This window comes from Oryx dammah, unplaced genomic scaffold (assembly GCF_014754425.2).
Source record: "Oryx dammah isolate SB20612 unplaced genomic scaffold, SCBI_Odam_1.1 HiC_scaffold_24, whole genome shotgun sequence".
NCBI classification, from domain to species: Eukaryota; Metazoa; Chordata; class Mammalia; order Artiodactyla; family Bovidae; genus Oryx; species Oryx dammah.
The window spans coordinates 21,191,823-21,216,849 of NW_024070208.1; the positions used below are offsets into that span (position 1 = coordinate 21,191,823).

At 41.4% G+C, this 25,027-nt stretch overlaps 1 protein-coding gene across 1 annotated transcript in view; it reads left to right on the forward strand.

The window, feature by feature from the left end:
- WDFY2 (WD repeat and FYVE domain containing 2) overlaps positions 1-25,027 on the forward strand; it is a 184,045-nt gene that overhangs the window by 62,454 nt on the left and 96,564 nt on the right. The window contains exon 2 of the mRNA XM_040266963.1: positions 9,334-9,401. Coding sequence (XP_040122897.1) covers positions 9,334-9,401 — 68 coding nt within the window. The remainder of the gene's footprint in view (positions 1-9,333; positions 9,402-25,027) is intronic.

Here is a 25,027-nt window from a genome sequence, read left to right on the forward strand (position 1 = left end):
CAGGTTTTTAATAAAATGATTGTTGGATGAATTAATGATCAAAAAGTCAATGATTGGACTTCCCTGGTGGTCCAGTGTTTAAAATTCCTCCTGCCCATGCAGGGGACTCAGGTTCCATCCCTGGTCTAGGAAGATCCCACATGCTGCGAAGCAACTAAGCCCACGCGCCTAGAGCCTGTTCTTTGCAACAAGCTTAGCCCCCGATTGCCACAATTAGAGAAAGCCCGCCCACAGCAATGAAGACTCAGCAGCACCAAAACTAAAAAAAAAAAAAAAAGAGGTCATTGACTGAATGTGTAAGTGCACTTGTGGGGCAGTGGGGCAGAATTCCTAACTTTGAAGATTTTAATAGTTTTAGAAAACGCAAGTTGTTCCTGTCCCGGTAGTTCATTGTCCCCGCCAGGATAAGTGGACTTAAAGATGGCTAGAATGTAGAACAGAGGGTATATTCCTGGATAGGATGTGGAAGGGTGGACCTGGTATGGTGCCTGGCTGTATATCTCTGTATAAACGTGCACACACACAGAGACATGTGGGCAGATACATAGTTCAGCAACCGTGTCCAACTTAACTCCACTGGCAGCATCTGAGTATTAGCACTGGTCAAAACAAGAAAGTCAAACAGAAACCTGCAAAAATCTCATAAAGGAAGCACCCCCCCCAACACACACACACACACACACACACACACACTCACACTTGATTGTACCCCTCTGTGGGATCATAATGGCTGCTGAGCTGGGGCTGGCTGTGAGGAGTACACACCTGTCCTGGCTGAGGTTGTAGCTCAGACAGGCGCTGGATTCAGTTCTTTGGAATAACCTGGGGGGAGCGGGGATGGGAGGCAGCCTGGGAATACCATTCCCTTTCTTATTTCTTTGGAGTATCAGTGGATGCTGGCACTGAGAAGGGAAGGGTTTCTAGTCCCTTCCCATCATCTCTGCACAGTGTACAGATTTTCCGGTGTCAGCCTAACTCGGTTGCTGCCCTTCTGCATGAGTCTGTGCAGGTATAAATAGAGACTTCCTGACTAGGACAGGTGACCAGAGGGAGGAATTTTTGACCGGTCTTTCCTGTATGTCACAAATGATGAGCACCAGTTGGGAACCTCACATGGGGCCTGGCCCTGGGGCAGATGCTAAGTAAGATAAAATGTAGTTTCTTCTGACTGTATTTAGAGCTCAGTCATGGAGCCAACCAGCTCTGATGATAGTGGAGTTTTTGATAAATGCACATTTATCTAACATCTATTTTAACCTTCAAAAAAATTTTTTTTAGGTCTAAGGAATAATATTTCAGGACCATGTTTTAAAGTAATTTTTACTTGTTGAAATGTGGTCAGCTATGTCCAAGGTATTTTCAAAATAGCCCAGCTGTTCAACTGACTGAGCCCCACTCGGGGGGCCTTATCTTGCTAGTTTTGAGATGAGCACTGCTTCTCCCCAGTGTGTTTCTGCCTACTGTTGAGAACTTGGGGGAGAAGAAGAGGCCAGAGGAGAAGAAAACAGGACGTGGCAAAGTGGCCTGGGCCGTGCTGTGTTGGTTTTCTTCTTCACCCCGAGACTTTGCGTGGGTGACAAGCGCAGTTTCTCTGCGTTTCAGCAGGTCGTGCGTTTTTCTTCTCCAGGACACTGACCTCTACTGGTTTAACTCTGACTCTTAAAATCAACAGCTGTTATTTCTTAAATTTTTTTTCAAAGAAAAAAGTGTTTTGTGTTGCTTTTAAAATATAATTTGCGAAAAAATGAGCACTTGACTTATAGGCTTTGTATAGTGGGATTTACACTTACCTAAGAAATTTTGAGCCTTCCAAATTGTGCTTTTGACCTCTGGGATGCAGTGTCTTTTTTTCCTTTTTAAACTGCTATTACGACTCTGAATATAAGAGAACAGGTGTTTTTATTGCATTTTATTTTTAGATTGTAAAATTTGTCAGTTATCAGATACATGTTCATGTAAGGAAGCTAGCATGTTAATATTTAGTGAAGACAACACAGAGTTTAAAATAACTGCATCCGCTCACTAGTGATGGGTAAATCACTTAAGCTGTGTTGGGCTTATACTTTTGTCTCTAAAGGATGGTTTCTGTTTCATAGGGCTTTGCAATGATTAAATGTATATGCAAAGTGTTTCAGGGGCTGTTATTTCTGTGGAAATGTTTGTTACTGTTATTCAAATTAAAGCTAATATTATCCTGCCACCTTTTTGACTTGTACAGCGATTTAAAAAAATCTTTAACCAAGTCTGTGCTAATTGTGTTGATTTGATGTGTTCCTTTTTTTAACCAGGATTTTTAGGAACACTGTTAACTTTAAAAACAAAAATGTGTGTGTGTTTATATATTTTAAAAATAATTTATGCTTCTGAAAGACCACTGGTTCAGCTAACATTAGAATAGTGTAACAACCTTTGTGCACATAGTGTAGACGCTGCTGTGGACTTAAATATTCATAACCTAAAAGTTGAGAGTTATGTTTTATTTGGTGGGCATGTTTAGGACTTCAGTCCCAGGAGACAGCATCTCAAGTAACCCTGAGAGAACAGCTCCACGGAGGCAGGGGAGCAACCAGCTTACATAGAAATTTTACAATAAAGGCAGATAGTCTGAACATCAGATGATGACTGTTAATGAAAGAAAACCAGATATCCCAGGTTAACAAATTTAGCACTTTTCTATGTATGGGAACATGCAGAGTCGGGGCTCACTGAAATCATTCCTTTGATACGCATCTTGGCTATCAGGAGTCAGTATCCTATGTCTTCACATCCTGAGCTTCCTCAGGGCTCACTGTGGGGAATGGCTACAGTCTGATGTCTGATAGATGGCAGGTATTTTTTCCTTCCTGAGTTCCCTCAGGGCTCAACCAGCTCACCGTCAGTAGTGGCAGCAATTGCTAATGGCTGTGGCATCCTTGTTTACTGATTTAGCAAGAAGTTATTGACTATGCCAAAGCCTTTGACTGTGTGGATCACAGTAAACTGAAAAATTCTGAAAGAGATGGGAATACCAGACCACCTGACCTGCCTCTTGAGAAATCTATATGCAGGTCAGACAGCAACAGTTAGAACTGGACATGGAACAACAGACTAGTTCCAAATAGGGAAAGGAGTACGTCAAGGCTGTATATTGTCACCTTGCCAGTTTAACTTCTATGCAGAGTACATCATGCGAAATGCCGGCCTGGGTGAAGCACAAGCTGGAATCAAGATTGCCGGGAGAAATATCAATCACCTCAGATATGCAGATGACACCACCCTTATGGCAGAAAGTGAAGAGGAACTAAAGAGCCTCTTGATGAAAGTGAAAGAGGAGAGTGAAAAAGTTGGCTTAAAGCTCAGCATTCAGAAAACGAAGATCATGGTATCCGGTCCCATCACTTCATGGCAAATAGATGGAGCAACAGTGGAAACAGTGCCTGACTTTATTTTTCTGGGCTCCAAAATCACTGCAGATGGTGACTGCAACCATGAAATAAAAAGACACTTGCTCCTTGAAAGAAAAGTTATGACCAACCTAGACAGAATATTAAAAAGCAGAGACATTACTTTGCCAACAAAGGTCCATCTAATCAAAGCTATGGTTTTTCCAGTAGTCATGTATGGATGTGAGAGTTGGACTATAAAGAAAGCTGAGCACCAAAGAATTGATGCTTTTGAACTGTGGTGTTCAAGAAGACTCTTGAAAGTCCCTTGGACTGCAAGGAGCTCCAATCAGTCCGTCCTAAAGGAAATCAGTCCTGAATATTCATTGGAAGGACTGATGCTGAAGCTGAAGCTCCAATACTTTGGCCACCTGATGTGAAGAACTGATTCATTTGAAAAGACCCTGATGCTGGGAGAGATTGATGGTGAGAGAAGAAGGGGATGACAGAGGATGAGATGGTTGGATGGCAGCACTGACTCAGTGTACATAAGTTTTGAGTAAACTCTGGGAGTTGGTGATGGACAGGGAGGCCTGGCATGCTGCAGTCCATGGGGTCACAAAGAGTCCATGACACGACTGAGCAACTGAACTGAACTGATTCCATTTCTCAGGCTTCCCAGGTGGCACTGTCGGTAAAGAACCTGCTTGCCAATGCAGGAGGCATAAGAGACATGAGTTTGATCCCTGAGTTGGGAAGATGCCCTGGAGGAGGAAATGGCAACCCACTCCAGTATTCTTGGCTGGAGAATCCCACGGGCAGAGGAACCTGGAGGACTACAGTTCATAGGGTCGCAAAGAGTCAGACGCACCTGAAGTGACTTAGCACCTAGCACCACCACCATTCCCATTTCTCAGTGCCTTTATTTGTAACCCACATGTGAGACGCTGCTCCTTGTGTAATCGAAACTCAGATGATCTGTGGTAACTTTAAACTCAGTATATTGAAGTGAAACTCGCCTTGTTTTTCTGCCTTCCTCTCCCCTGCCGCCCACCGTTTGTTAGGGAGCAGCTCTGCACAGTGTAGCGGTGTCTGAAGGTGGATGCCTGGCTCACCCTGGGGCTCTGTGCAGCCCATGACATTTGTGAAAGCGTTTATCTCAGATTGAGACTTGAACCTGGCCAAAACCCACAGTCTTCCAACTGAGATCACTCACCTGGTTCAAGGAGATAATGAAGCTCAGGTCCTTGATGTCTCATTGCAGAAAGAATTCAGTGGGAGACGAAGCAATAGGTAAGAAGTGGATTTATGTAGAGAGAAACACTCTACGGACAGAGTGTGGGCCACCTCAGAAGGCAAGAGCGGCTGCGAAGTGTGGTGTGGTTAGCTTTTATGGGCTGAGTGATTTCATCGACTAATGAATGGAAGGGTTATTCCAACTATTTGGGGGAAGGGGTGAAGATTTCCAGGAATTGGGCCACTGCTCACTTTTTGGGTTTTGATGATTGGCCTCGAAACTGTCGTGATGCTTATGGGTGTGTCATTCAGCGGGCTGATGTGTTACAACGAGCATGCTATACTGAGGACCCAGGTCAAGTGGAAGTCAACTCCTCCCCAAATCTAATCAGTTTCTGTCATGTCCTCAGGGTATGTCATTCTGTTAAAGGTTATGACCTGCCCCCTTCCCTCCTGTTTCATTAATAATCATACCCACCTCTTGAGCTTCCCTTGGGCAACAAGATCAAACCAGTCAATCCTAAAGGAAATTAGCTCTGAAAATTAACTAGAAGAGCAAGAGCCTATTGATGAAAGTGAAAGAGGAGAGTGAAAAAAACTGACTTAAAACTCAACATTCAGAAAACTAAGATCATGCTATCTGGTCCCATCACTTCATGGCAAATAGATGGGGAAACAGTGAGAGACTTTATTTTGTGGGGCTCCAAAATCACGTGACTGCAGCCAAGAAATTAAAAGACACTTACTCCTTGGAAGAAAAGCTATGACCAATCTAGACAGCATATTAAAAAGCAGAGACATACTTTGCCAACAAAGGTCAAAGGTCAAAGCTAGAGGTCGCAAAGAGTCTCAACTTGCACTACTGAGCAACTGAACTAAACTGATTCACCAGAAGGACTGATGCTGAAGCTGAAGCTCCAGTACTTTGGTCACTTGATGTAAAGAGCTGACTCATTGGGAAAGACCCTGATGCTGGGATAGGTTGAGAGCAGGAGAAGGGGACGACAGAGGATGAGATGGTTGGATGGCATCACCGACCCAATGGACATGAGTTTGAGTAAACTCTGGGAGATAGTGAAGGACAGGGAAGCCTGGTGTGCTGCAGTCCGTGGGACCGCAGAGTCAGCCACAACTGAGTGACTGAACAACCAAGAAATGTCTTAGGATAACCAGCTTGTTGGGGATCTGGATGCCAGATTCTTTTACAGAACCGAAAGAGAAGTGGTGAGGAACCTACGTCAAGAGGTAGAATAGAGAGGGAGAGTCAGTAAGGAAGTAAAGTAAAAAGGGCCATTGGTTTTTCAAAACATCTCAGAATGGCCAGCGTTTGTAAGAGGTGTGTTAATCTCTTCTTTTCACAGGTGGACAGGGTCAGATTGTCTCCCTGTGAGCTGATCAAAGGCACTTTAGTTAAACACTTAGGCAGAGGGGCAGGCTCTTGCCTATAATAACAACAGCAATGAAAAGCAAGTGAAAGAAACAGCTCCAATTGGTTCTTTGGTTCCAATTGGCCTTCCAATTGGTTCTTCTCTGCAACATAACCGCTGGACAGCCAGGGAACTCCCTCATACTTATTTTCTAATGAGGGAATCAATTGTGATTGAGCAGGACTCTGTGGTGCCTTCCCAGGACAGAACCCTGCCCTGTATCCTCTGCTTTAGTTCCTCTCTGAAATACTTCGATAATAATATCTGGTACATACATCGTGAGTTTTTTTTAATAGATGTGAAAACTCCCACCAAATGGAAGATATTACCTGCTCGATGGCCATGGGCTCATAACCCACGTAACCACGTTCTATGCATAATGGTTTGCATCTGCTAACCCCAAACTCCCAGTCTGCCCCTCCCTCATTTCCCCTCTTCCTTGGCAAACACAGGTCTAGAAACGGGATGCTTTAAATAATTATAATGTGGTAACAGAAAGTCACAATCCCCCTCCTTTCTAGAGATTGCTGTTGTTACTTGTTGAATGGTGCTGTTGTCTGTTCAGTGACTTTTCCAAGCTCTTTCTGCAAAGACTGTATTTCTTGTTGTATGTGATCATTGAAGTTTCTGTTCTTCTATCTCTGAGGTCAACCAGTGATTTCATTAAGGAGAAAAAGGTCTTCCTTCCCTTTAAATTCTTTTGGCAAACACTGCCCTGGAAAGCCCTTCAGACCTAGAGAACTGAGAGAAAGGCCAGTTTCTTCTCTACTCCCTCAGTGAACCACTTGGCAAATTAAAACACACATCCCCCAGATTTGAAGGACTGGGTTCCAGCACCCTGGTACCTGCAAGCCACTCTGTGAACACGAGCCACAGTCCCCACAGCTACCTGCTATTTGAATGGGGCATGCAAGATGGTAGCTGCAAGTAAGATGTGACATCTACTGCCGCAAACCTGCTTCTTCATCAGGCATTCCCATGGATGCTGCAAGTGTCTAACTAGACTTTATAGTTCTGAAACAGTGATTCTGACAGTTCTTCCCAGCTCCATAACTGAATTGGTACAGGGACTGATTCTTGGAACTTCCTGTTCTACCGTTTTCCATGATGGCACTCTTTTATTTATTCTTGTTGAGATAATAGTCTCCATATTAAAATGTATTGGTGTAGATTATGAAAAGAATTTAAGTGAAGGCTGATTAGGTGTATAAACAATGTATGTATTGAATTACTTAGGATTTATTTTCCATTACACCTGTCCATCTCACAGATTGGTTGGCTGACCGAAAAGATGGAATTCTACAAGCACAGGTAGTCGTGTCCTGATATATCGCTACATCGACTCTTGTGGCTACACAGAGAAAACGGCACGTCCTTGTTGTGTCTGTAGTTAGTCTTTTCCTCCTGTTGGGTGACCCACTGATTAACTGGGGAAGAAATCCAATACAGTTTAAAACTTAGTCTAAGGTAATGACTTAAATAGTCTATTTAGGTATTGTCCGGTTCTCTCTGAGATAAACTGCTCAGTGTCCACCTTTTACCCTGGAATGGTGCGAGGGTACGGGGTGAGAGTTGTGGTGTATATGATCTCCTGGCAGCCACAGGGCACTGTTCACTTCCCTTGGTTTGATGTTGGCTACTTCCTCTGGTCTCTGGGGCAGTGTCCCTTTACCTCCTAGTTGTGTTGGCCTTGTGGGTGGGTGCTGGTGTAACCTGTGGTAGGGCCTTTCTGGTTGATAAGAACCTGGCAGTATCCCCTGACAGCATCGTTTTCTCTTTGACTCCTCCTCTCCAAGCTCTCCTGGATGTCTTCTTGTTCAGTCACTCAGTCGTGTCCAACGCTTTGTGACCCCATAGACTGCAGCATGCCAGGCTTCCTGGTCCTTGACAATCTCTTGGAGTTCTCTCAAACTCCTGTCCATTGAGTTGATGACGCCATCCAACCATCTCTGTCCTGGACGTCTACCACGTGTCCATCTGGCGTGGACCCTCATCCCCCACCTTGTTGCAGGATTACCCTGTTCCGTGGTGGGTTCCACAATCAGTCCTCTAGCTCAGTAATCTGAGTCTCAAGAGTTTTATCATTGTTTGACCGTGTTTGGAAAAACCCTCTTTTGAGACAATGGCCTAGCTTGTAAGACTGAATTTACCAGTAAGCCTTCTTTGTGTGTCAGATGTTGCGTATTGCTTCCTTATCTCTTCGTGTGTTCTTCCCTAGTAAATCCCAATTACTGCCCAGGGAGATAAATGCTTCCAGCAGACTAGGGCAAAGGCCATATACTCCAAGAGCAAAACAGCTCCAAGGATAATTTTTGAACACGGTCACGTGGGTATATAAATACATATGAGGATAAAATTTAATTATCCTTAAATATTTAATTATAAAACAGTCATATAATTCTAAATATATGCAGCCTTAAATTTAAGGAATATAGTATCTTTAGAAAAGCATAAGTGGTGTGTATGTGCACATATATATACTGTGTGTATATATATATATAGTTAGGATCTATATTCATGTGTTGTATAGACATATGTTATAAACAAACATGTGATACATATTTATATGTAATATATATTTATATATGTATATATAAATATATATATACATATATATGTAATATATATTTATAGCAATTATAGCAATTATATATATATAATATATAATTATAGCAATATGACTATGTCATGTCCACACACAGAGTTGACCCTTGAACAATTAAAGGCATTGATTCTCCATGCAGTTTAGAATCTGCACATAGGGCTTCTGTGGTGTCTCAGTAAAGAATCCACCTGCCAGTGCAGGAGACACAGGTTCGATCCTGATTTGGGATGATCCCACATACCTTGGAGCAGCTGTGAGCATGTGCCCAGAGCCCGGGAACCGCAACTTCTGAAGCCAACGTGCCCAGAGCCAATGTTCCGCAACAGAGAAGACAACACACGGAGAAGCCTGCACACTGCAATGAGGGGTAGCCCCCACTCGCTGCAACTGGAGGAAAGCCCGCACAGCAGTGAAGACCCAGCACAGCCATCAGTTAATAAATAGATAAAATTATGTTAAAAAATGAAATCTGCACATGACTGTATAGTTGGCTTTCTGTACCTGTGGTTCCACATCTGCAGAGTCAACCATTCGTGGCTTGTGTAGTACTGTAGTGCATATTTGATGAAAAACAATCCACTTATAAGTAGGCTGTACAGTTCAAACCTGTGTTGTTGAGGGTCCACTATATATATAAGATCTTCTATCAACTTTCCCATGACCAAGAATAGTGTGATTTAAACACCCATTTCTTTCGTTGCAGAACTGTTCGTGTGTGGTTAAAAAGAGACAGTGGACAGTACTGGCCAAGCATATACCATGTGATGCCTTGTAAGTATCTGGATCTCTGTCTTTAAGAATCAGACATGGACCCCAACTCCCCTTCCTTCTCAGATTGCCTGTGCTGTGTTCTCTTGAGTAGAGATGCATGAGGGTTGGGATTATCATTATAATGGAAAGGATTATATCATTTTATATTTATATTTATAATGATATCATTAAATCATTTTAGCTCTCTATGTAAAATGAGACAGTTGTTTTGAAACTGACTGTATATACAACAGTTTCTGAGTAAGATTAAGGGAAGGACTTCAATACCTAGGCTCCCTGATTACAGTTGCCTCCCTCTCATTTCCAACTTTTTGTTTAACTTTTTTATAAAGTAGTTCCTTAGACAATTCAAAATTTTGTCCAGTGATTACATTTGTGAAGTAAATTTGTTCTTACATTATTGTTCTATTATTTGTTCAAATTCAGGACATTCAGCATTGAACATTCAGCTCTCAAAAGGATTTGCTGTGGATTGAAATGTTCTAATTAGAAGTCTGTCTCATTTCCCCAAAAGCTCCTATGAGAAATATGTCCTTGCACTGATAAATAGTGAATCTTTCAAATATACTTTTAAAAAAAGATGACTAATTCTTAGATTCTTGAACTGGCAGAAGTTCCCCTGCAGGGAGAGAGCTGTTGCCCGTGCCCCACAGCCCCCTCCCCAGATAGGAAATTTCTTTATAGTCTATGGTTTTATCAAACTTAATGAAGTTTAGGTATCTTATTCCATATTTATTTTAGTGTAATTATTTGAATTCATTGTCAGTCATATTGTTAAATGTTTCTCTTACTCCCCTTCTTGCAAACCTTAACTGAAATCAGCATACTAGAAAAATGCCCTGGGCTTGTCGTCTGGGTCTCTGTACCCTCTGGCTTCCTGAAATGTGTGCCTCTTCCCTTGATACCAGCATCCCCGTTTGAGTAGTATATGCCACGGCATACAACCCAGAAAAATTCATGCTGCACTATAGATGTGCTAAAGCTTATGCCTCTGGCAAAAGAAGACTGTGATAAGCTACAATTTTGCGTGTTTATGAACAAATACGTTATTAAGGATGTAATGGATTTCTGTGATTTCAGATTTATCTTTGAGGTTTGCATTTCTTTAGAATTGTAGTGAATAGATGATAACCATGTAGTTGAACCAAGTATCCCACTCTACATTATCGAAAAAGAAACTTGTAATTCAGTATAGTAAGTGCCCTACATGCAAATGAGTTCCATCCTGACAGCCCGTTCTCCTAAGTCCAGCAAAATTAGCCTAGGTACCCAACAAACACAATCGGCTACATAGTACTGTACTGTAATAGCTTTATAATACATTTCACACAAATAATACATGAAAAGCAAACAAACACGAAAAATAAAGATTTAATCTTACAGTACAGTACCTTGAAAAGTATAGCAGTATAGTACGACAGCTGGCATAAGGGGGCACGTTCGCATCTTTGAAAACTCTCAACTTGAAGGTTTCGTATGTAGGGAACTGACTATGCTTAGATTCTCACCTTACTGGTTGCACCTCCAGCAGACGCCATTGCACAGCAAAGACCCAAGGTGAACTTTCTTCTTAAGTCTTGATAGTGATGAGGCCTTAGGTAAATGGAAAAGGAAAGGAATTCTATGATTGATTTTTTTTTCCCCTTATTTTTAAGTGGTATAACCAGTCACCTACGGCCTTTTTCATCACACTTGACATAGTATCCAGCAGGACGAGCTGGGGAAATTCTGTCGTCCAGCAAGCTGAAGTTGATCCCAGAGTCCTGTAATTCCCACGTGACTCTGAAGACAGGAGAGGCCAATGTGGGCAGAGTGACGAGGGCTTGGGGATGGCGCTTAAGGAATCTTGTTGAGATGGGTGCTGATAGGAACCTCATGAAGATGCGGGATCCTAAACAGTTGCTTACCAACCACCCCCACTCCCCAATACACATATCCATACACATCTGATGTCACTCTCTAATGTTCTCTTTATTCAAATATCACGGAGGATACAGAGAAGCCGCGAGTTGCATGTTTGTGCTTTAGTAAGCTGTATCCGAGAGCGACTAAAGAGAGCTGCTGTAGCTCTTGCACCCGGCATAGACTCTCAGTAAACAAGTACTTACTGAAGACTTGAATCTGTTAACAAAGATGATTTCCCTGAGAGTATTATCATACATTTTCCTAAGTGACCGAACGTGATCTTTGAGAAGAATGACCCTCTAATTATTTCGCCTGTGACCGTCTACGAAAGGGAGTATAGAAGGGATTACTTTGCTATCAACGTGTGGTCTGTGGACCGGCAGCATCAACGTCACCTGAGAACTTCCTAGAAATACAAATACTGGGCTCCACCTGAGACCTACTGAATGAGAATCTGCATTTTAAAAGATCCCGAGGTGATTTGAATGCCTTTTATATTTTGAGGTCGCCTTTTGGCATTTTCTCCAATATGCAGGAAATGGTTTTTCCAGTAATCATGTGCAGGTGTGAGAGTTGGACCGTAAAGAAGGCTGAACACCAAAGAATTGATGCTTTCTAATTGTGGTGCTGGAGAAGACTCTTGAGAGTCCCTTGGACAGCAAGGAGATCAAACCAATCCATCCTAAAGGAAATCAACCCTGAATATTCACTGGAAGGACTGATGCTGAAGCTGAAGAATACTTTGGCCATCTGATGCGAAGAGCCAGCTCACTGGAAAAGACCCTGAGGCTGGGAAAGACTGAGGGCAGGAGAAGAAGGGGGTGACAGTGGATGAGATGGTTAAATAGCATCACTGACTCAATGGTCACTGACTGAGTTTGAACAACCTCCAGGAGATAGTGAAGGACGCGAGAGCCTGGCGTGTTGCAGTCCACGGGGTCACAAAGAGTTGGACACAACTTAGTGACTGAACAGCCACCATGCTGATCTGTTTACATGTCTGTATGAACACGTGTGAAGGCTCATGCCTGTACAGTGTTGATTTGTAAATACATAGATATAAATACACATTCTAGTTGATCACATATTTACTGTGCACTGACTATATACAGGCCATCGGGCTGGATGCCAGAAGGTGCAGGTGAACAGCGGGTGAATGGTCAGGATAGTTTCCATACTCTTTCATTGTTGGACGGTTCCATCTATCGTGGAGAGTAAAAAGAACAGAAGGCTGTGTTCTTCATAGTTGATTGGAAATTGGCTTTTATATTAGGGATTATATGCATTCAGATAACGTAGGAACTGGTCTCTGAGCAAAATCTTTTGTTTACCTTAAGAGAGGCAGAATCTTATTGCATAAGGAAATAGGTTACATTTTCATGTCATTTAGAATGTATTCATTTATTGAATTTCCACTTTTTTTTTGGGGGGGGGGAGTCCTTTCTGTTGGAAGGTGTTCTGTTAAGAGGTTACTCAATATTGTCCTTAAATAAGGGGTATGTGGTATTAGTTACAAAGGGGCTTCCCTGGTGGCTCAGATGGTAAAGTGTCTGTCTGCAATGCGGGACACCTGGGTTTGATCCCTGAGTTGGGAAGATCCCCTAGAGAAGGAAATGGCAACCTGCTCCTGTACTCTTGCTTGGAAAATCCCATGGACGGAGGAGCCTGGTAGGCTATAGTCCATGGGGTCGCAAAGAGTCAGACACGACTGAGCGACTTCACTTCACTCACTAAGTGGAAAACTGCAGTTTACTAGAGGCTATAGTATGGACACCACAAGGCAGATATGACCATATTGTGTGTTTATAGTCATACAAAAAAAGTAGTATTCCAAAATCCAGGAGAAAACAGAGATAATATCTTGTATGTACAATATATGATTTGTTTGCTTACTTTGTCCATTAAAATACCTTTTAAAAAAGTTGAACTCCTAGAAACAGAGAGTAGAGAAGTGGTTGCTAGGGGCAAAGAGGTGGCAAATGTAAGTTCAGTTATAGGATGTGTGGAATCTGGGGATCTAGTGTATAACATGGTGACCTACAGTTGATAACATGTGTTGTACGATTGAAATTTGCTGAGTACAACTTAAATGTCCTTACCAAAAAAAAAGAAATATGTGAGGTGAATTAAAAATGTGTTAATTTGATGACAGGAATCCTTTCACAACATATATCAACTCATCACTTTGTAAGCTTCAAATACCTTATAATTTTATTTGAAAATTATACCTTAATAAAGTTGGGAAAAGATACAGTCACAGAACCTGAAATATCAAACACTGAAAAGAAAAAAAAGCCCTTTTAATATGGTGTTTGTCACCTTCTGAGTAGGTTAGTAACATTTTATAGCATTGAGAAGCATTTGGAGTTGATTGCAGGGAAGGGAGCAGAAGACATTAGATGAGCAAGAATGAATACTGAGGGCCAAGTTTGAGGGCAAGGAGTGAGCCTGAAAGGCAGAGTGTGATACGACTGCATGAACTTCAGAGAGTGGCAGGTGAGAGAAAGATGAAGAGCAGACGCATCGTAATCAAAAAGGCAACCACTGCTTTGGAGGCATCCTCATACCCTGTCTTTTCTGAGGTGCTCCTGCTTCCCTGGGCTTCCGTGGAGGCTCAGTGGTAAAGTATCCACCTGCCAGTGCAGGAGACTCGGGTTCAATCCCTGGTTCGGGAAGATCCCCCGGAGAAGGGAATGACAGCTCACTCCAGTTTTCTTGCCTGGACAATCCCACGGACAGAGGAGCCTGGTGGGCTACAGTCAATAGGGTCGCAAAGCTCATGACTTGCTTCCTCACCAGGAGGGACCTAGGAGAAACTAGACTTGCCTGGTTAAGGCTGTTTGCCCCTGAGCCAGTCCAGTTTTCCCAGGGATTTAGAGTTTGGAGTAGGAAATGCTAGTCTCCACCTAGGCTGGTCCCTTGAGCTGGGAACACAGAAATCCAACAGCTTTGTGGCATTTGTGTGCAGGAAGGAAGTGTCAATCACTTGGCTGCAGAGGGAGAGAAGCCTGAGCAAGTGATGCCGTAAGGTTTTCTTCATGCTCTGAACTCCCAGGCTTGACTCTGATTCTGCCCTTGAGTTCACGAGGTGCCCTCTCTCTTACTGCCATATGCCTCTTTGCACTTAAGTCCATGCAGTGGGTTCCTGCTGCTTGCCGCTGCAAGGATCTGACTCAGCCTCACCCTAAGTGTACACCTCCCAGTTCCTGTCTTTTCACTTTCTCCTGTATCTCTGTGATCTTTAAAGAGGAAAGACTGAGCCGTGCAGTCCAGTAGGTCCCTATTGGTACCTCTGAGGTTTGAGCTGAAAACAGTATGGGAAAAGTGAGGGCAAGTAAAGATGAAAAGCAGAAAGAATTATCTTGTTTAATTTCTTTGGACAGTGCATTCAACAATTTTTAAATGTTTCTTCCATACCAAACACTGTGCAGTGTGCTAAGAATAAGGTGTGTGGTTATTTTTATTTTGTTTTGGACATGATCTGTGGCATGTGGGATCTTAGTTCCTCGACCAGAGTTTGAACCCGTGTCTCCTACATTGAGAGCATGGAGTCTTAACCACTGGACCACCAGGGAAGCCCCAGGATAGAGTGTTTAATATGGCAGGTGATTCCTGTCTTCATGGTATGTACAGTCGGTTGGGGGAACCAGACGTAAAATGAGTACCACGGTGCCTGGTGAGTTTTAACAGAAGTAGGTGTAATGGGCACATGGTCACAAGAGGTCCCTGAGAAAGTTCCATTTTATATTTTTAGAATTTATTTATTTTTATTTGTGGCTATGTTGGGTCTTTGTTGCAATGCACAGGCTCTTCCTTGAGGCTCACAGGCTTTCTCTGGTTGCAGTGAGTGGGGTCTATTTTCCAGTTGCAGTGCACAGGCTTCTCATTGTGATGGTTTCTCTTGTTACGGAGTCCGGGCTCTAGGTGCGTGGACTTCAGTATTTGTGGTGTGAGGGCTCAGTAGCTGCAGTTCTCGGGCTCTTGACGGTGGGCTCAGTACTTGTGGTGCATGGGCTTAGTTGCTCCATGGCATGTGGGATCTTCCCGGACCAGGAATCAAATCCTATGTCCCCTGCATTGGCAGGCAGATTCTTAACCACTGGACCATCAGGGAAGTCTGGAAGGTCTATTTTAAACCCTGCTATCTATAGAGAATTTGGGGTGACTGATGACTTGTTTTTTAGTTTCCTCTAAGCTGATGTTTATGGATGAGTGAGAAATAAGAGTGTGTCCTTATCAAATACTCTTTCAAAAATTGTATCTTCCTGACATTATCTCACATGGTAGCTGGAAAGTAGCCTTCCTAGCTGGGACCTGCCTGACCTTGAATACCAGGGAGGAACCTTCCTGAGGGTACAGAGTTAAGGTTTTAGTTATGGCTGTAAATGTGATTATTTGTTCCAGGCTTCTAATAGATACCATTTCAACCACTATATTTGCATCTTACTACAGAGGGGAAAAGGCAGAGGAGCCAGAGATAAAATTGCCAACATCTGCTGGATCATCAAAAAAGCAAGAGTTCCAGAAAAACATCTATTTCTCATTTATTGACTATGCCAAAGCCTTTGACTGTGTGGATCACAATAAACTGTGGAAAATTCTGAAAGAGATGGGAATACCAGACCACCTGACCTGCCTCTTGAGAAATCTGTATGCAGGTCAGGAAGCAACAGGTAGAACTGGACATGGAACAACAGACTGGTTCCAAATAGGGAAAGGAGTACGTCAAGGCTGTATATTGTCACCCTGCTTATTTAAGTTATATGCAGAGTACCTCATGAGAAACGCTGGGCTAGAAGAAGCACAAGCTGGAATCAAGATTGCCAGGAGAAATATCAATAACCTCAGATATGCAGATGACACCACCCTTATTGCAGAAGGTGAAGAAGAACTAAAAAGCCTCTTGATGAAAGTGAAAGAGGAGAGTGAAAAAGTTGGCTTAAAGCTCAACATTCAGAAAACGAAGATCATGGCATCCAGTCCCGTCACTTCATGGCAAATAGTTGGGGAAACATTGGAAACAGTGTCAGACTTTATTTTTTTGGGCTCCAAAATCACTGCAGATGGTGATTGCAGCCATGAAATTAAAAGACGCTTACTCCTTGGAAGAAAATTATAACCAACCTAGATAGTATATTAAAAAGCAGAGATATTACTTTGCCAACAAAGGGCTGTCTAGTCAAGGCTATGGTTTTTCCAGTAGTCATGTGTGGATGTGAGAGTTGGACTGTGAAGAAAGCTGAGCGTCGAAGAATTGATGCTTTTGAACTGTGGTGTTGGAGAAGACTCTTGAGAGTCCCTTGGACTGCAAGGAGATCCAACCAGTCCATCCTAAAGGAGATCAGTCCTGGGTGTTCATTGGAAGGACTGATGCTAAAGCTGAAACTCCAATATTTTGGCCACCTCATGCCAAGAGTTGACTCATTGGAAAAGCCCCTGATGCTGGGAGGGATTGGGGGCAGGAGGAGAAGGGGATGACAGAGGATGAGATGGCTGGATGGCATCACTGACTCAATGGACATGAGTCTGAGTGAACTCTGGGAGTTGGTGATGGACAGGGAGGCCTGGCGTGCTGCAATTCATGAGGTCACAAAGAGTCGGACACAACTGAGCGACTGAACTGAACAGAAGGGAAAAAAAACAAACAAGCAAGCATGAAAAGCACAGGCATTCCTATTTTCATAGTTGAGTTATTTCAGATTTATTTTACCAACTAGCTTTGCTATTCATGGGGTCAGACAAAGGAGTAGAGGAGAGAGAGTGCAGGCAGGAGCCGGGGTGGCAGGTGTTTGAGATTTTTCTTACTCTGCAGAGTTGGGTATCATGTCTGGACCTTTCTGGCTAACACTTCCCCCATGGAGAAGAGGAAAAGCCACTTGGCTGCCAAAGGTACAGTGAACAAAGAGTTTAAGAGGGCCAGAATCTCAGGCCTGAGTTGAGGATTGGGCAGTTGGAAAACCTCTGTGGATTCTGTCACTGCCGGGACCGACAGATGGAACTTACTTTGGCTCCTAAGTGTTTATGCATTTGTCCCCGAAGCAGAACAGAAGATGGCTCTTCAAAGGTGACTACAAGTAAAAGGCACGCCCAATAAATAAAATGACCATTTTGTAGGATCTTAAGCTCTCTGCCTTGAAAATCCCATCTGGTGGGATGGCATTTGCCCAGGCTAAGGCTGTGGTTGGGCCCCTTCAGTTTCCCTACCAGTGTGGCCACTTGACCATTTGCTCAGCTAACTTTTTGAAGTATAAGAACTCTACTCAGTGAAGTAAGTCAGACAGAGTAAGATAAAGACCATGTGACTTCCCTCTTGTGGAATATGAAGCACCAACAAATAAATGAACAAACCGAATAAAAATAAATACATAGATATCGTGAGAACAGATTAGTGGTTACCAGAGGTGAGGCAAAATGCTTAAAGGGGATCAAATGCGTGGTGACAGGTGGAAACTAGATTTTTGGTGGTGAGCACGCCGTAGCAAGTGTAGAAATGTTGGGGTGGCCAAAAAGTTTGTCTAGGTTTTTCCATAACATCTTACACCACCCTGTGTAATGTTATGAAATGTATGTAATGTTATAAACCAGTGTTAGCTCAATAAAAATAAATCTAAATATTTTAAAACTTTTAAAATTTAAGTAAACAAATAAATAATAGTTAATAAAGTGTAGGAACTCTAATCCTCACTTAAAACCTTCATTTTGAACTGCCTGCTTTTCCAGTTTTATTTATTTATTTTTTCATCAGCCTGGTTGAGCGAAAGGCTGTTTATTATTTGTGTTGTGTAGTATAAAGGATATATATGCAGTCGACTATTCATCTATATTCTGAGTTTCTGCTTTGTGTTATCCTTCTGCAGAAATGCCTACATTCATTGGGCTCTCAGCTCATACTGCTGTGTGTATACATGAAATGTTTTATCTGCTTCTTTAAACAAAATTTTATTGGAGTCTAGTTGATTATTTTGTGTCAGTTTCAGGTATACACCCAAGTGAATCTGTTACACAAATACATATATCCAGTCTTTTTTAGATTCCTTCCCCATATAGGCCATTACAGAGTACAGAGTAGAGTTCCCTGTGCTATGCAGTGGGTCCTTATTAGCTATCTGTTTTACATATAGTGGGGTGTATATGTCAATCCCAGTCTCCCAATTTATCCCTCCCCACTGCTCCCCCCACCCCCTGGTAACCGTAAGTTTGTTTTCCACATCTGTGTTTCTATTCTGTTTTGTAGGTACGTTCATTTGTACCCCTTTTTGTTTTACATACAAGTGATATCATAGGATGCTTGTCTTTCTGTTACTTTACTCAGTGTGACAGTCTCTGGGTCCATCCAAGTTGCCGCAAATGGCATTATTTCTCTTTTATGGCTGAGTAATACTCCACTGTATATATGCACCGCACCTTCTTTATCCATTCCTCGGCCGATGGACACTTAGGTTGCGTCCATGTCCTGGCTGTTGTAAGTCTTGCCGCCATGAACGTTCATCTGCCATCATGCTCAGCGCCCCTTTGAAGAAACACTAAGGAAAATGACTTTTCAGGTAGGAGAGCCAGAAACCCTTGGCTTTCTCTAAGGCAGAACTTCTCATCCTGTGTTACAGCGTCCTGGGATGATCCAAATGGATTCTGGGCCCTGCGAACTGATCTGTTTAGTTGGGCAGGAGCAATCCAGTCATCGGGGGCCCAGCAGTCTGTTCCATTTCCTCCAGGCTGTTTTGCTCACATCTAAGTTTCTGTGTGATCTGTGAGGTGAAAAAGGTTAGGAGGAGCAACTCTATGGACCTGATACATAGTCCTTATCCGTAAGGTGAATCATGGGCTCTGTTATATTCCCAACAGATCTTTTTTTTTTTAAATTTTCTTTCTCGGATTTGATATATTTTCCTCAGTCAAGACTTTTTGCCTATTTCTAGCCTTTGTTGTTGTTGTTTTTTGTATCTGCTTTTAAAGCCATTTTCAATTCTTTGTGAAATGAGGTAGGGAATGCATGGACTAAGTTATCTTAGTTAAGACAAATGAGAGATGCAGTTTGAACATACTGTTTGCATTAAATTCTGACAAAGCTGCATTGTTTAATATTGGAGTGTTCATCATTGCTCATAGGATAGCACTTGTGCCTGGGTGGGAAACTGGACTTTGATTTCCATGTTTGCTGCCAATTTGCTGACTGATTTCAGGCAAGTCCTGTCATTTTCTCTGCTCTGAACCTTACAGATAAGCTGTCCGTTTTCTGTTTCTCAGATTTGCAGAAATATTTTGGTTATATGTCAAGTAAACATTTGTAAATTATTTTCAAGTTGCTGGTGTTTAGCAATATACACTCTCTTTGCTCATCTTAACCCAGAGGGATTAGGAAAGATTGGCTGATTTGTGAGGTTGTCGTTGGGTTGGTGTCCCATCTGTTGGAACTGTAGTCTTAGAGCAGCTTGAAATTGAGGGTTTAGAAAATTGAAATGATTAATGTGCTCATATCCATATACTTATATTTGGGATAGAAATGAGTTAGTCTGCAATTTTCCCATCGGTGAGGTCCAAGGCTTGGGACAGTGGAGGTGGCTTGTGCACTGTCCTGCCCTTTCTGCTGGGTTTATTGGGGTTGTGGGGGAAATTCACGTGGGAAGATGAATGACGGAAAGTTATTTAAAATAATGAATTTTGTATTTCTGTTTTTATAAGATAGTGCTTGCTTGGTGAGTTTTAAACAGTATGTTTAATTCAGTTGAGGACGTTTGTTGGCTGTGGGGGGTGTGTATATAATTCAGAAATGCTCATCCTATTGTTTAGTTCATGTCTTATTTCACATAACTTCGTGGTTCCTAATTGCGACATACACTGCTCCTTTGTTGGTTTCTTTTTGGTATAGGTTGTATTATAGAACCATGTGTAGAAGATGACTTGTTTTTATTATTGACATTTTCCAAAATAACAATGTAATCTGATCTTTTGATTTTCTGTTTACTCAGAAGAAAAAGTACCCAAGGAAGTTTGATATTTCACAGAATTGAAGGAGAACAAATTATCCAAGCTAAAGATAACAGATATTAATTAATCTGAATGATTATAACATTTATTTAGCATACTCTGATTTTCATCTGACAGAGTAATTTAAAGCTTCCTATAGTCAGATCACTTTACTGTCACTTAAAACGTGTCTGGGAGAAAAAGGGACCACTGCCCATTCACCGTCATTTTGCTGATGTTACTTAGACTAAATTAAAACAAAACTAAGGGGTAATTTTAATTGAGTTCATAAAATATTTGATTTAAATGAAAAATGCTTTTTCACGCTAGGCAATTGAATTCCTAAATATAAGTGTTCTTAGTAAAGCAAATCATGGGCCGAATACTATTAAAAAGTATATATTTATATACTTTTTAAAAAATATTATTTTGTGACACACAGCTGAATGGAGTAGTATCCAGGAATTAAATCTTTGCTTTATGGTGTTGAGGTTCTCTTTGTATGCCTCTCTAGTCAAGGCCCTCTTATCGTAGAATCCTGACATTTTGTTTGTTTGTTTCTTACTTTATTTTTAATTGAAGAGTAATTGCTTTACAGTATCGTTTTGGTTTCTGCTAAAGGATCCTGACATTTAACTTCACCAGGATGCCTTTAAATACCTGAAGTTTTATTCACAGAGTACTGTTGCTTATTTAAAGTTCCCACATCCATTCAGCACATCCCATGAAGATTAGTGTCTCCTGCCAAATAATGCCTTTAGCATAGTAAAGCTGTCAGAGTGATTGAAATCCACAGTTCAACCTTCATTGGAACTTGTGTTTATTTGAGTAAAGTTCAAATGATCAGCAAAGGACAGGAAATAAATTAGTCATAAAATGAAAGAATTATAGGTTTAAATGATAGAAATGGGTAAACTTTCCCCCAAATAGAAGTATTTTGAGAATGCCTCCTCTCAACTTACATTTTTTTAGAAAGCAAGAGCAATATTTCTTCTTAGATCATCCATGGGATAAGATAGAAATCCAATTAGCCAGTTTCTCTCTAATCCATTAAACTGTTGCTCCCTTGAAGTTGACATTGGTTTCTTTGTTCCCTTTGCTTAGGGCTGATGCGTGGTCAGCTGTTCAGTCATGTCCAACTTTTTGTGACCTCCATGGGACTGTAGCCCACCAGGCTATCAGTCAGTATTTTACCTATGGAAAATCTCTGTCCATGGAATTTTCCAGGGAAGAATGCTGGAGTGGGTTGCCATTTCCTTCTCCAGGGGATCTTCCCGACCCAGGGATCGAACCCGCATCTTTTGCATCTCCCGCATTGGGAGGCAGATTCTTTACCACTAGCACCATACCGGCTCATATCCTGAGCTTTTCCCCCTTCAAATTGTATGGTCATTAATATAATCACCCAAATTAGGGGTTCTCTTTTCATTCTCCCTAAACTTTAAGCTGAACCCCTGCCTTAAACTACCAGATTTCATTTTTAAAATACATTCAGTATTGCAAAAGTGTTTAAAGATAAGATTTTGACAGTCCACCAAGTCCTGACACTAATATGAGAGAGTATTATTTCCCATTACCCACAGACCTCTACAGATTTCTTCCCTATCATATTTGTACTTTTCATGGTCTTGCTTCCTAAATTTTTGCCAAATATCCTTCTTTTGAGTGTCGTCAATCCGAGACTGAGCAGGGAGATGGCCAGTTTTGATCAGACAACTTGGAAAATGAGACCTCTCTTGTTTCTTCATTAAAAAAAAGGTTAATAATTGTATTTACTTATTTATTTTTGGCTGTGCTGGGTCTTCACTGCTGCTCCGGCTTTTCTCCGGTTTTGGGGAGTGGGGGCTGCTCTCCAGTTGTGGTACTTGGACTTCTCATTGCAGTGGGGTTCTCTTGTTGCAGAGCACAGGCTCTAGGTCGCACCAGCTTTAGTAGTCGTGGTGTGTAGGCTCACTAGTTGCAGCTCCTGGGCTCTGGGGCACAGGCTCCATAGTTGTGGCACACGGGCTTAGTTGACATCAGCATGTGGGACCCTCCTGGATCAGGGATTGAACCTGCGTCTCTTGCATTAGCAGGTGGATTCTTTACCACTGGTGGTGGAAGCGCCTTCCCTTATTTCTAGATAAAATGTATTTCAGCCAGCCACTTTGGTTGACTATTGGAGAATGCATGTTTAAGGTGGGCGAATAGAACAGTCTCTCAACCGAGTTCATCTCTGACCTGAACTTTCAGCCGTCAGAAAGCCCCAATTATTTCTTCATTGACTGGCGAATTATTAGTTGTTACAGCTGAATTCTTCTTTGTGAAATATCATGTTTTTGCAACCTGCTACAAACATTGGGTCTAAATCATATTTTGTTTGTTTCTTCCCTTATTCTTCCCTCTGCAGGATTCCCTCGACTATGTGGTCATAATTGTGACTTTACTGTGTCCTAGTATGCTTCCTTAGGCAGTTCTGCCCTTTGATATTTTTTTACATGGATGACTAGGGGCTTACTGCATATGGACCATAGCACTAGTCTTTCAGAGATTGCTTTTTCAATTAATTTCTGGTGAGTTGAAGTTAGAAGGATCTCTGCATCAATTTATATACTCCTTCAACCCCGAAATGGAAAGACACTATAACATCAAATGTGGGCATCAATATTTCTTTTTGTTTTTTAAGTAAGGTGGTTTTTATTGTTTTTTTTGTTTTGTTTTTTTTAAGTTTTGGTTGCTCTGGGCTTTTGTTGCCTTTTCTGGGCTTCTCTTGTTGTGGGAAATGGGCTTAGTTGCCCTTTGGCGTGTAGGATCCTAGTTTTTCAATCAAGAATGGACCCTACGTTGGAAGTCAGATTCTGAATCACTGGACCACCAGGAAAGTCCCAATATTTCTTTCAATCCACTTCTTTCCTCCTTGGCCCTGCATCGCCTATGGGTAACCGACCCAGGGCCTCTTCCTATGGGAATGTTATAGTGAGGAAGTGGTTTGAAAAGCATAAGACTTACCTACTGAAAGTCTTCACACACACACACAAGGTTTTTTGTAGGGTTTTTTTTTTTTTGGTGTTTTGCCATAATGCCTCTTTGAAAGAATGTTTACACTTTGGGGGGCACCTGGGAGGTAATATCTCAGTCTCTGTCAATCCCCTGTCTAAGGCCACATGAGTTCTAGCACATGGGTTCTGCAACAACAGAACTTCTGTTAAAGCTTCTTTTACTTATTTAGGAAAGGTTTTTTTCCTTTTGCATTCTGAAGGCATTTCTTACTATCCGTATAAAGTGATGTGAACCAAGGAGGTGACATTGGGGACGAGTTTTACATTATGGCTCCTATATATAGTTGGTGTCATAATCTATCAATTCCTTGATGACAGCTATAATATCTTATATATCATTGCATCAAATGTCTTGAACATAGTAAGCATTCTAAATTTTTGTTGAAGTATGACAAAAAATTTAGTAAATGGGGGTAAAATAAGGAATAACGAAATAGCAGTGTTGATTTAAGGGTAGCTTGTGCAGTATTGAGGGAAAAAAAAAGTCTTTTAAATCGCATTCGGAGATCAGTGGGTTTTCTAATTATTACATAACCAGATAGGAAGTTTCGAGTAAGTCACATAGGAAATACTTTTGTATGGTCAGGGAGGCAGCTGAGTGATGAGATTTTTCTTTATTATATGTAGCCACTTGGACTGCAGTCCAATTTTGCTTCATATATGCATACTTATATCATAATAAATTGTTAGATATGTAAAAATTTTAACAAGAATAGCAAAATAATAAGCAAAGACCATGTTATAGAAATACTCATGTCACTCAAACATAAGAACTGTGTTGAGTTTTTCCATGTGTATTTTTACGTGTGTTTCCTTTATGTAGTACTATAATCAGTATAATCTTTTCTTTTGCCTTTTTCAGCTAACATGATAGTTTTCCACGGAATCATTAAATTTTAATCCTGCACTCATGTTATGGGATTATGAGACCTGGCATCTTAGCATGTGTGTAGAGATTTCGGTAACAGAGTTTATAGGCCAAAGATGAGTAAGACTGGCTTTCTTAGGGCAGTACATTAAATATTGATTGATTGCTTTTTTCCCAGCAGTGTTCTTTTGGGAATCTGGTTTAAATTTGTGGGTAAACAAAAAGAAGATATTTTGCTATATTGGTGAAAGTTTGGTGTGGGGGGGTATATATTTCTATTTATTAAATATATCATGTCTCAAAATTAGAAAAAAGTAAGTAGTTTTTGCAGTTCAGAGCATTTTGTTGTTGTTGGTCATGGCCCTTGTATAGAGAATCAAAAAAATGTTACCGAGTATTTATGAAGTGGTTCTGTTAGTAGAACTTGAAGTGTTTTTTTTTTTTTTTAAATAGTTTAAAGGTGTTTGAAAGTAGGACTATGTTTGAAATCTGTCTTTGAACCTCCTTCAGCTTTTTTTTTACCCTGTGTGAACTTGGTTAAGACATCTAATCATAACTTTAAAATATGAATAAAAATATTTGATGTTGATTATGATTTTGATGATGGGTAATTCAGGACCTGTAGGGCTACTGTGAAAAATTATGTTGAGGACTTCTGTGGCGGTCCAGTGGTTAAGACTCCTAGCTTCCAGTGGAGGGTGAGCGGATTTGGTCCCTGATTCAAGGACTAAGATCCCATATGCCATGTGGTATAGCCAAAATAAATAAAGAAAAGAAAAGCAAAATGAGTATAAGTTATGTTGAGCTTTGTAGAACACCATTTTGACATGAAATAAAGTTGTTAAAAGGCC